General features: G+C 38.0%; 1 protein-coding gene across 1 annotated transcript; it reads right to left on the bottom strand.

Moving 5' to 3' along the window:
• Positions 1–5,415: 5,415 nt before the first annotated feature.
• Positions 5,416–13,112, bottom strand: LOC139119070 (uncharacterized). The gene is made up of 7 exons (XM_070682695.1): positions 12,405–13,112; positions 10,182–10,361; positions 9,245–9,424; positions 8,291–8,470; positions 7,359–7,538; positions 6,787–6,957; positions 5,416–5,968 (listed from the first exon to the last, which is right to left on the bottom strand). The coding sequence occupies exons 1-7, from the start codon at positions 13,060–13,062 to the stop codon at positions 5,958–5,960; spliced, it is 1,560 nt and encodes a 519-aa protein (XP_070538796.1). The 5' UTR covers positions 13,063–13,112; the 3' UTR covers positions 5,416–5,957.

Genomic DNA, 13,112 nt, shown 5'->3' with positions numbered 1-13,112 from the left:
GGTTGAAGACCAACGAGCAAGCAAAATGTTCTAGCTGTCCGCAAAAAAACGAAGCGAAACGTAAACTTGCATGTCGACTGCAGGTAGCACAATTGCGCTGTCGTGTAACATCTAGTCCTTATATTGGGCGTACATGTAGTTCAAAACCATGGAGCTAAAAGAATCCGTGGCACAATTCGGCCAACCAATAAACCAATTTGCATTTTCAAAAACAAAATCGAAATGGAGCTAATTTCCAATTTTCAAATGGTTTTGTCATCTTGATTATTAACTTTTAGGCCTATTTCTAAATTTAAAATCTTTGGGCTGAGATTGAAATATAGGAAACAGGTGTATACTGCTGTGAGGATGGCACTTTACGGCCATTCAAATTTCGCTCTGACAAACTCTATTTTCAACAATTCGTATTTCCGTTTTTTTCAATTTCCAATATACCAAATGTCCGATTTTCCCATTTCATTTGGGGCGTGGCAGCTGATAGTATCTATCTTTGGCCTAGGAATGCATCAAATTGTGACAGTTATTTGCGCGGGTAACTCGTTCATTGGATCGAGTAACGAACATAAAAGGAACAATAGTGTTGGCGGCCGCCGGAAAGGAAAGTCCGATATAATCAGTTTGACCTGACCTGCTGAAGTTTTGCGCGCTTCCCGTCAACGTCGCCAAACTGGAACATTGTGTAAAATTGTGACAGTCATCAGCCCAATCAGAGCGCGGCATCCACATTTAATATTATCTGATCAATTTATTCAGCTGCCACTCTTTGTACGCAATGATGTTCTCCTCATATCATAGTTTTAATCCGTATGCCGGCTCACTTTAGAAATTGCACCCGTTCCAACCCGATCCAAATCTTGACCTTAAAGGCGTTTGATATCATGTTTGAGACATCATCGTCAAACAGTTCGTTCAGAGATACCACTTGCCCTGGGCAAACCATTTTGGAGATGAACACCTATTTCGCGGTGACTTCTTCCTTTATCACCCATTTCTTGGATTTCCTGCGGCTGAACGCGCATCCGCACTCTACCAACCAAAGAACAGCTTTTTTTCTTGTCTCAGTATGTGAGACGATGTTAGGGATTGGCCAGTTTGTTCAGCCTCGCGCGCTCTGTACGTACGCGTGTAGTACTAGTACACACACTCCAGAGTTTGCAAAAGCCGTCTGAGATAGCGGTCTACATTTGCACTATAAATCGGAAAAAAAAATGTTGACATTGCACTAAAGCGGTCACTACTCTGACAATTTGTGGCTGGGAAAACGCAGCAGCTTTTGTTGGCGGGGTATAGCGTGCGCCGCTATGCGGGTCATCAAAAGTCGGGGTTACCTTTGATGACCTTTTGATGACCTGCATAGCCACGCACCCTACCCCGCCAACAGATAGCTGCACAGCTAGACAATTTGATGTCCCAGTGAAGAATGTAAGATGTATAATAATAAGATTATCACGAACATACCGCAAAGGATGCACTATGACATCGCGCCGTGCTTCACCCTCCGCTTCGTGTCGAGCGATACGCTGCGCCAATCCTCGTGAATCCTTGCGGAATTTCGTAATAACTTCATATTAGTAAAGTTACGCGCCCGAAAGGCGCGCCGAAAAATGAAACTGAATGATGAAAGCCATGGCTAGCACGATGCATATTAGGCAAGTATGAGCCCGTGTCGAAATTTAAAAACACTGACCCCACATTGGGCATTTCAAAATAGGTGACCCCATCACCAAAGTGAAAAACAGGGTGACCCCCCATGAATCCACCGGCCTCCAAGGCCGAAGAAACTGACCAGTCCCTAATTCCCGCTAATTTTTAAAAGTATCTTGTGCCAATCATCGTAACCAAGCCCCGCCCAGTACATTTGGTCACACTGAGATAAATGTTACACCTTAATTCCAATTCGATACAGTTATTTCCGCCATAGTATGAAAAGATACTGGGCCACGCCCCAAATGAAATGGGAAAAACTGACATTTGGTATATTGGAAATAGAAAACACGCAAATACGAATTGTGGGAAATAGAGTTTGTCAGAGGGAAATTTGAATGACCGTTAAGTGCCATCCTAACAGCAGTATACACCTGTTTCCTATATTTCAATCTCAGCCCAAAGATTTTAAATTTAGAAATAGGCCTAAAAGTTAATAATCAAGATGATAAAACCATTTGAAAATTGGAAATTAGCTCCATTTCGATTTTGTTTTTTGAAAATGCAAATTGGTTTATTGGTTGGCCGAATTTTTGTCTTAATGTCAATTTATCTTATATGTATACAATATACTATTTTAATGAAAAGACTTGTATGAAAAACAATCTACAAAAAGTTACGATACTTGTCCTTTTGATTAAAAGTATACTTTATCTGTTTCTTCATGAATGCAACAGAGGCCACATTTAAAGGGCCATTATTTGTAACTTTTGACCATTTTTTACCCCGGAAAATTCCATGTTGGAGGCTCATATTTGTTGCAAAATGTTGTTTTTACGAGGAAACAAACATGATTAGTGATGTTATAGCCACATAAAACTGCTAATTTTTGTCCAAACGTGTTGCCCTTCCGAGCTCGTTTGTTGACGTCTGACATGCTCAGCGTGCTGGGGAGAACGCAGATATGGTGACGCCGCGATCACGCGAGATGTACAAGTTCACCTTTATTGCGGGATCAAAACAACATTGCGTCGTGGATTGCCAGACATCTGGCTACGCAACGTGTTCGGACAATGGACTACGACTAAGTACGCATAAGTATGAATATTTATTTTGAAATTGCTGTAAATGGCTCGCGCAGGTGTAGAAGAATGCCTACGTTGGAATCCGCGTGTCAACAGAGTTTGTATTTCTGTCCGGACAAAAATTGAAACTTTCGTTGTAAAATCACATATTATTTAGTTGTAGCGCACGTAATGTTTCCGAATAATATGCGATTCTCTGTTATTTGACAGACTCTTCAACATGAGCCAGTGATCATTTCAATCAAAACTAACGGAAAAAGCGCCAGAAGATACAGCTAATGACTTTAAGCATATTTATTTTTTGAAAATATTGAACTTAAGTAATACATACGTCATATCAAAATACAAACCAGTTATTTTTTCCCCTTCTGTTTTACATTATAATAAAAGGATGTAGTGATCAATGTTTACATAAAAAATTTATTCATACACTCCCCTTACTCATGACTGTTTTCAGGGTACTAATTAAGCTATTCACTCACTCTTCTACCACTCGTGTTGGCTAATTTCAGAAAAGAATTTCAGCTCGCCAAACATTTCCGAATCACAATATCACATGTCCTTAGAGTAGTGTACAATTGATAAATCCATGCGCATGACAGTGAGGAAGATAAGGGCTGTGATCTTTTTCAGATTCCAGATCATGTAGTTGAATGATTCATGAAAATTCACTTACACTATTCTGCTATCTACGTAAATAATAATCCTTTGGAGTGAATACTTGCTGACTCTATTAATAAAAGGACATGGAAAATTAAAGATTACAACATTCAAAAGCATAGTATTGGTGGAGAGAGTGTTGACTTAAAGGTAATACAGGTCGTTAAAGTTCCATTAGCTGTATCTTCTGGCGATTTTTCCGTTAGTTTTGATTGAAATGATCACAGGCTCATGCTGAATAGCCTGTCAAATAACAGAGAATCGCATATTATTCGGAAACATTACGTGCCCGACAACTAAAAAACATGTGATTTACAACGAAAATTTCAATTTTTTGTCCGGACAGAAATACAAACTCTGTGACACGCGGATTGCAACGTAGGCATTCTTCTGCACCTGCGCGAGCCATTTACAGCAATTTCAAAATAAATATTCATTACTTATGCCCGGTACTTACGTCGTAGTCCATTGTACGAGCACGTTGCGTAGCCAGATGTCTGGCAATCCACGACGCAATGTTGTTTTGATCCCTCAATAAACGTGAACTTGTACATCTCGCGTGATCGCGGCGTCACCATATCTGCGTTCTCCCCAGCACGCTGAGCATGCCAGACGTCAACAAACGAGCTCGGAAGGGCAACACGTTTGAACAAAAATTAGCAGTTTTATGTGGCTATAACATCACTAATCATGTTGATTCTTTGTAAACAACATTTTGCAACAAATATGAGCCTCCAACATGAAATTTTCCGAAGTAAAAAATGGTGAAAAGTTACAAATAATGGCCCTATAACAACTGAGGACCGTCAGTTTTCTGTAAGGACCTGAAGCTTTGGCTTGGAGCAGGTCCTTATGACCTGAAGCTATTTTCTCTTAATTTCGCACACTGATTGCAAGACATGTTGATGTTCAGCTAGTATAGTACTGTCCTTTTGTCGAGCAATGGCTGAATAAGGGCTTTGGAAGGGCAAGCAATGGCTGAGTAATGGCTTTTGAATATCAAATATTTAAAGAACAAAATTGACACCAGGGTACCATATTGACGAATTACAAAAAAGTTGACGTGCAACTGAATTTCATAGTACTATATCTCTATGCCAACTTTGATTAAAATCGGGCCCGTCATCACAATACCGGCTCCACCAATCGCCTTTACTGGACCGTTTTTCAAAACAAGATAAAAATGCACATATAAATCATAGTTTACTGTCTTCGGGCCAACTTTGAATTAAACTAGTCAAGACGTGTGTAATTTATAGCACTTTGCTCAATATAGCCACCTGAAAGGTATAGCCACCTGTAATCTAAATATGCCCATACATAGTCAGAGGGGCGTTCCTTGGCATTCAAAATGCCCATGTGAAGGCGATGTTTTTTAAAACGTGGCCACCCGCTTAAAATCCGTGATTGGTTAGATTTTCTCTTTCTCTTTAACTGTGGCAAAATTTGAACAGGTGACGTATACCTTTAAGATGATAGACAAGGTAATAGCCCTGTAAACCCGACGTGTTACATTCGATATGCGATGTTATTGTTGACAAGTGAGTTCTGAAACTCATTTAATTTCAGTTGTCAATTCAGTAAATTTTCACTTCGAATCTAAACCCATACGGACAGGCACTCAGTCACTTAGCGAAGACGTCAACACCCCGCTCGCGTCGGCACAGCCTCAAATAAGAGACTAGAGGTTCAATGACCAAGCTATATTGTTTCAATTTTTCTGACTGCGACGTTCCACACGCTGCAAAATTCATGGACACTCGCACATACATACATACATACATACATACATACATACATGCATGCATACATGCATGCATGCATACGTACGTACGTACATACATACATACATACATACATACATACATACATACATACATACATACATACATACATACATACATACATACATACATACATACATACATACATACTTATCATACATACATACATCATACATACATCCACTATTATCGTAATAGACAAGAAACAGTAAATATCATTAAAAAACGATGGAAAACATCAAAGGTAAGGTAGTGGAGCTTTATGCAAAATGTCACATAAAGCATGAATGTTTGCTTAATTTGGTTGTGTTTTGTTAGCAAAAAGCTTGCCCCATTTTCCTTCTACATTATCAAGAATGAACGTCACAATGGGATTTATTGTGTAAATTACTTAAGAAAATTACCTGAGGTGTATAGGTACTCGAAAATTTATCATACTCCTTCTTTTAACTCTGCTTAAAAGACAATTAATTTTCAATCTTTATATTGAAAAGTCAGTGAAAACAATAATGTGTTCTTCGGTGTTCCCAGTAAGCTCCTCTGACGCCTTGGCCGAAATTAATTTCAAAAAGTTAACATTCTGAAAATTTGTATATCCGGATCATTCTTCCTCTATAGAGGAAAAATGTAAATTCCTGTGCACACCATTGTATGGTCCATTGTAATATTGTATTTGTGAAAAAGGTAGTGTTTGTTGTACTTCTCCATCTCCCTGAATTCTTGAGAATGATGTTTGGTTAAGGTTGAAGGAACATGTACATCTGGTCCCAAGAGTTCTCCAGGTTTACTTTCTAGCTGTTATAGACAAATTTGAAAAAAAACCTGAGTTAACTTCAGGGTTACAAGTGGAAAACCTTAACAATTTACTTACAACTGCAAGCAAAGTACAGTGATCCAATTCACATCTTTTGGTCAGTCGTTGTTGTCTTCAGGATATTTTGGTGACATAACAACATGCCTTAAATATTTATGTGCTATCTATTCGTGAGTGCCAGACCAAATATATCAGTTTGTCTACTGTATGAACAAGTAAATTTTCAGCTGGACAATAAATTAGACCTTGTGGCTTTATTGGCTAAATAAGTTTATCATCATTATCATTATTATACAGAAACCACATAAGTTATTCGTATCCGCTTTTAACAGAACATTAGGATAGATGTATTCTCTGACTCCTTATCGTTAATATTTCCGTGTTCATAAAACTTGTCGTTAAGATTGAATGCGTCTCACGACAAATATTCGGACACTTGAAGATTCACAATTCTTTCCTGATATACTGCTTGTACGGACTCATTTTAAAACTCTTGAAGTGCGAAAGATTTCATTCCCCGTATTTTTCGAAAATCACAATTTTTATTTTTCTCTATAGAGTTAACAGGGAATGGCGGCCATTTTGAATTTCAAATTGGTAAACTCAGGTAGTTTGTTTCTCTAGTACCAAATTTTAGACGGTGATCACCGAATTTCTTCCTTGATTTAGTAAGAGAATGGTTGAAAATTTCATCGAGGAAAGCTTGAGCAATAGTTTGTCGTTCATTTTGTCGGTGCGTACAATCTTAACAGAGTGTAAAGGAGCACATTGAAGAATACACTTTAAATTGAAAACTCACTGCGGTAATCAACACAGGATGCACACGAACAATGATCACCGGTGTTGCCGCACCAGTCGTAAGGTGAGCAGCACGGATATTCACCATTAGGGTCACATTCCGCTGGACTACCGTTGGCAAGAGGAAAGGCTGATCCACATCGGAAATCGTCTCTCCACTTTTGGTTACTCTCTATAGAATTGAAAAGAAGTACGGTAGAATGTGTGCACGTCGGGAGAGTTATTTGGACTCTTAAACTTGCACGATACCTTTTTGTTCTACCTTTTGTTGGCATTTTGCTTAAAGCTAGCCGAGAAAAAATTTTTTCTTGGTTATTATTGTGAAAAGCTTAAATTTAGTTCTCCCAAAGCAGTTACCTTAGCGATGGCAACCATATTGAATCTCAAGTGTTGGCAAATATTGTTTCTTTACTACGGCGACCCTGACTATGGTAATGACTTCAAAAGGAAACAGGAAAACGTTCAGAGTCCATGAAAGGTCGCCTGGAGAATCTTTACAAATTTGAAGAAATCTGAGTTTGCAGTCCAATCATGTTCCATTTCTTCATATTTAACCAAACCTCAAACACTTACTGCGGTAATCTTTACAGTTGTCACACGAACAGTGATCCCAGGTGTTTCCACACCAACCAATAGAAGAACAGCATGGGTATTCACTGCCAGGATTACACTCCGCTGGAGTACCATCAGCGAGGGGAAAACTCGATCCACATCGGAGGTCAGCTCTCCATTTTCCATTTTCTTGACCCGCAACTGCAGGAGATATAACATTTCACAATTACAGGTATGTGCATTTTGTGTGTATTATCAAGACAATAGCGTCACGAGAGCTTTGCATTCATAATGGCTTTAAGTTAAATGTTACAGAACGTTTACACTGAGTTGGTAGTAAAGATAATTGCAGCAACATAAAGACGTGTAATTCTTACGTTAGTTTGTGAAATGAACAGCGTAAATTATCCGACGAAATTCAACCACTAAAGATTTCTAGCTATGTTGCCATAAAAAAGTAAATTGCCAACCCATTAGGAAGCTTAGTCTCAAAAGATCGCTCTCAAAGAAGGAGGTACAACCCCGGTACCGAAAAAACAGTAGATAAAAACACTTGGCGCCAGAAGAATAATGCAACAGAGGTTTTGGGTTTTGCTCTTCCGTCACTGGTGAATGCATTTTAATTATCGACAATACACATGATTGTGAGTAGCCTATTTAAACCAAATGACCCCAACTGAGACCCGTAGTGAACTTTCTACAAAAGGTTGTGACATTGATAAAGGATGATAAGGCGTTCTATAATCTGATAATCGAATTCAAGGTTTTGGCAAACGTTTGTCAATAACCTAAAATAGAAACAGTTTTAAACTTAGTAAGGTAAACATAATAGGACCACATATCAACCCTTAATGACCTTAAACATATACAAATTAGTGTGAAATACTTCAGACGAAGTCAGTGTTCGTGGTCCTACCATGTTCTTCCCGTTTGACCAAACCTCAAACACTTACTGCGGTAATCTATACAGTTGTCACACGAACAGTGATCCCTGGTATTCCCACACCAACCAATAGAAGAACAGCATGGGTATTCACCATCAGGATTACACTCCGCTGGAGTACCATCAGCAAGGGGAAAGGTCGATCCACATCGGAGGTCAGTTCTCCATTTTCCATTTTCGTGTCCCGCAGCTGCAGGAGGTATAACATTTCACAATTACAGGTAGGTCCATTTTGTGTGTATTTATCAAAACAATAGCGTCACCATGCTTTCGCCGAAATTGCGAGAACTTTGCATTTATACAGTGGCTTTTGGTTAAATGTTACAGAACGTTTACACTGAAGGTTGGCAGTAAAGATAATTGCAGCAACATAAAGACGTGAAATGCTTACGTTAGTTTGTGAAATGAACAGCGTAAATTATCAGACGAAATTCAACCACTAAATATTTCTCGCTATGTTTGCATTAAAAAGTAAATTACCAACCTATCGGAAAGCTTAGTCTCGAAAGATAGCTTTAAAAGAATGAGATAAAACTACGGTACCGAAAAAATAGCGGATAAAAACACTTGGCGCCAGAAGATTAAATCAAGAGGTTTCGAGTTTGGCTCTTTAGTCACTGAAGAATGCATTATAATTATCGACAACAGACATGATTGTGAGTAGAGTAAAGCAACTAAAGACCCCGACTGAGACCCGTAGTGATCATGAACTTTCAACAAAAGGTTGTGACATTGATAAAGGGTGATAAGACGTTCTATAATCTGATAATCGAATTCAAGGTTTTGGCGAACGTTTGTCAATCATCCAAAATAGAAACAGTTTTAAGTATGGCCAATATAATAGAACCACATATTAACAATTGATGAGCTTAAACATATTCCAACTAGTGTAAAATACTACACACAAAATCAGCGTCTGTGGTCCTACCATGTTCTTCCTATGTGACCAAACTGAAAAACTCACTGCGGTAATCTATACAGTTGCCACACGAACAGTGATCCCAGGTATTCCCACACCAACCGATAGATGAACAGCATGGGTATTCACCATCAGGATTACACTCCGCTGGAGTACCATCAGCAAGTGGAAAACTCGATCCACATCGGAGGTCATCTCTCCATTTTCTATTTTCCTGACCTGTGGCTGAAGAAGATTGTACATTCCACAGCTACAGGAAGGCTCATTTTGTGTGTGTGTATCAAGACAATAGCGCAATCACGCTCTCGCCTAAATGATCAGAACTTTGCCTTCATACAATGGAAGTTACAGAACGATAACACTGAGTTGGCAATACAAGTAATTACAGCATCATAACGATGTGTAATTCTTACGTTTGTTGAAATGAATGGCGTAAATTGACTGATGTATTTCAACAACTAATATCTTCTCGCTCTGCTGCTATAAAAGAGTAAATTGCAAACTTATTAGAGAGCTTAGTCGCGAAAGATCGCCTTCAAAGAAGGAGATAAAACTGCGGTACCGGGAAAACAACGAATAAAATCACACCGTGTCGGGAGAGTAAAATAACAGAGGTTTCTGGTTTTGCGGCTCTTTGTCAGTTAGAACGATACTTTAATTTTGACTATAAACATGATTGACATCAGACCACACCAACTAAATGACTCCAACTGAGATCCATAGTGAACTTTCAACAAAAGGTTGTGACATTGATAAAGGGTGATAAGACGTTCTATAATCTGATAATCGAATTCAAGGTTTTGGCGAACGTTTGTCAATAACCCAAAATAGAAACAGTTTTATGTATGGTCAACATAATAGAACCACATATCAACCATTAATGACCTTAAACATATTCAAATTTGTGTAAAATACTACAGACGAAGTCAGTGTTCGTGATCCTACCATATTCTTCCTGTTTGACCAAAACTCAAACACTTACTGCGGTAATCTATACAGTTGCCACACGAACAGTGATCCCTGGTATTCCCACACCAACCAATAGATGAACAGCATGGGTAGTCACTGTCAGGATTACACTCCGCTGGAGTACCATCAGCAAGGGGAAAACTCGATCCACATCGGAGGTCAGTTCTCCATTTTCCGTTTTCTTGATCTGCAGCTGCAGGAGATATAACATTTCACAATTACAGGTAGGGCCATTTTTTGAGTATTTATCAAGACAATAACTCCATCATGTTTTTGCCTAAGATAATCTAAACTTTGCGTTCAGACGATGGCTAATGATAAAGTGTTAAAGAGGGTTAAGACAGAGGTTAAACAGGTACCTATAGTTGGTAGCACAGGTCATTTCAGCAATATAAATGCCTATGCTTTGTTGTTAAGTGAATGGAGTAAATTGTTGACGTTATTTCAAAAACTAATCATTACCAGGCCATAGTATAACCAGATATGAACTGAATATGCTCACGTGTTTTACAACAAGTTCATTAATAGTAGTACGCTTCACAGAACAATGAGATATATGTTATCACTATATGTAGGAGGTTTTTTAATCTTCGCACAGTACTCTCAGAGTTTAATCACTATTACAAAACTTTATTTAATCTGGAAATGAGGTGTCAATTAAGTTGACACTGCTCAATGCTTTATTGGACAATTAAATATCCATCAGATCAACATTTGTAGCACGCTTTATTTAATTTAATGCTGTAGTTTTCGAGTAATGTCACTTATTACAAAGTTCATTAAATACGCAAATAAACCCTACATTAACTACCCTACTGTTCAATGATTCATAGCACAATTAAATATTTATCAAATCAATATCTGTGGCAAGTTTCACCGAATTTTAGTGCCGAAATTTCAGAGTTATATACCTAATTACAAAGTTTATTAAATATGCAAATGAACCCTTAATTAACTTTATACTACTAAATGCTTTACAACACAGTTACATATCTGTCGTATCAGTATGTGCAGCAGTGTTCATCACATTTGATGCAGTTATTTTGGAGTTATTAGACTAATTATAAGACTTCATGAAATATGCAAATGAGCTAATTATTAACTTGACACTGCTCAATGCTTCTCAGTACAATTGGATATTTATCAGATTAACATATGTAGCAAGCTTCATCAAATTTAATGCTTTAATTTTGGAGTAATGTCACTAATTTCAAAGTTCATTAAATATGCAAATGAACCCTTAATTAACTTCACACTACTAAATGCTCTACACCACAATTAGATATCTGTCGGATCAGTATCTGCAGCATATTTCATCATATTTGGTGCAGTTATTTTGGAGTTATATCACTTATTACTTAACTTCATAAAATATGCAAATGACCTATGTATTAACTTGACACTGCCAAATGCTTCTCATTACAATTAGATATTTATCAAAGCAATATTTGTACCCAATTTCACTGACTTGGGTGCCGTAATTTCAGAGTTATATACCTGAGTATGAAGTTCATTAAATATGCAAATGAACCCTTAATTAATTTCACACTACTAAATGCTTTACACTACTGTTAGATATCAGTCGGATCAGTATCTGCAGCAGATTTCATCACATTTGAGGAAGTTATATCGGAGTTATATGACTAATTACAAACCTTCATAAAATATGCAAATGAGCTATTTATTAAATTTACACTGCCTAATGCTTGTAAGTATAATTAGATATATATCAGATCAATATTTGTTGCAAGTATCATCAAGTTTGGTGCAGGAATTTCAGAGATATCTCACTAATACCAAAAGTTCATTAAATATGCAAATGAGAAGAAAATTGACATGACACTCACAGTATCATCATAATGTTCTTAGATTGTCATCTTTGAAAAGTTTCATGAAATTTTGTGCAGTATTTCTTGATATATGTCTACACTGTCATTACCGTCTCCATAGGGAAACCATTGTATGGAAAAAAACAATATTGCATAACTTCATTAATATGCAAGCTACACTAACCAAAATCTAAGTAGTTCTTGCAAGTAGAACATGGTACCTTTGTACTAAATCTGACCTGAATCTGTTCAGGCGTTTTTGAGTTATCGTGTAAACAGACAGACAGACAGACAGACAGACACACACACTAACACACACACACATGGACAGACAGACAGGCAGACAGACATCACTATGAAAATAGCCCATGTGTTTACACACGTGAGCTAAAAAGTAATTTACAAACCTATTAGAGAGGCAAGTCTCGTCAATTCGCCCTCAAAGAAAGTATTTTTAGCTTCTAGTTGTGATATCTTCCTCTCTAGAACTTGAAGTTGAGTATTGTGGGCTTCCCGATCTTCCCTTATAATCTGCTGAACACTGACACTTCGAGCATACAGGTCAGTCAAATTCTCCTTTATCGTTTCTATTTGATCCATCAGCGAATCTAAATATCCACCGGTGCCGCCATCGTTCATATCAACTCTACTCTCTAATTCACCGATAACTTCATTCTGTTGGTAGATCAAGCTTAGGATGTTATCTTGTCCCTGCTTCACTAGATCTATCGCTCTGTTCGACTCTCGAAACCTTTCATAAAGCAAGTCGATGTCGTCTTCGATGTCGTTGACAGACTGAATGGCATTGCTAACGGCGGGACAGACACCATTTTCACCTTTACCAAAAGTGAACACATAAGCGCAAAGGTCAGGACGAGCGCAAAAATCCTCACTGCAGACATCGCCTCCGTCAAGTTCTGCCTTGATAGTCAACCAACAGATGCACATAAGCAATAAGATTTTTAACTTCGTACGACGCATCCTCCAAAGTCTTTGATACTTCTTCCTGAGAACTCTATAACAAAATGAAGCAATTTGCACCCATTGCGTGCATTTGAAGACCATAAATATGTGTCTAAGTTGCCTGTAGTACAATAATTCACTGTCAATACACT

The sequence above is a fragment of the Ptychodera flava genome, chromosome 2, assembly GCF_041260155.1.
Source record: "Ptychodera flava strain L36383 chromosome 2, AS_Pfla_20210202, whole genome shotgun sequence".
Taxonomy (NCBI): domain Eukaryota; kingdom Metazoa; phylum Hemichordata; class Enteropneusta; family Ptychoderidae; genus Ptychodera; species Ptychodera flava.
Note: the sequence above shows the minus strand (reverse complement) of the source record. Positions and strands in the feature narration are given on the sequence as shown.

What these genes read in the sequence shown, in the direction of transcription:
- LOC139119070 (XM_070682695.1), bottom strand. Translation starts at nt 13,062, where the DNA reads ATGGTCTTCAAATGCACGCAATGGGTGCAAATTGCTTCATTTTGTTAT. An exon ending in GAGACTTGCCTCTCTAATAG is followed by an intron (nt 10,362 to 12,404) that starts GTTTGTAAATTA and finishes TATCTCCTGCAG; the next exon opens with CTGCAGATCAAGAAAACGGA. An exon ending in CAACTGTATAGATTACCGCA is followed by an intron (nt 7,539 to 8,290) that starts GTAAGTGTTTGA and finishes TATCTCCTGCAG; the next exon opens with TTGCGGGTCAAGAAAATGGA.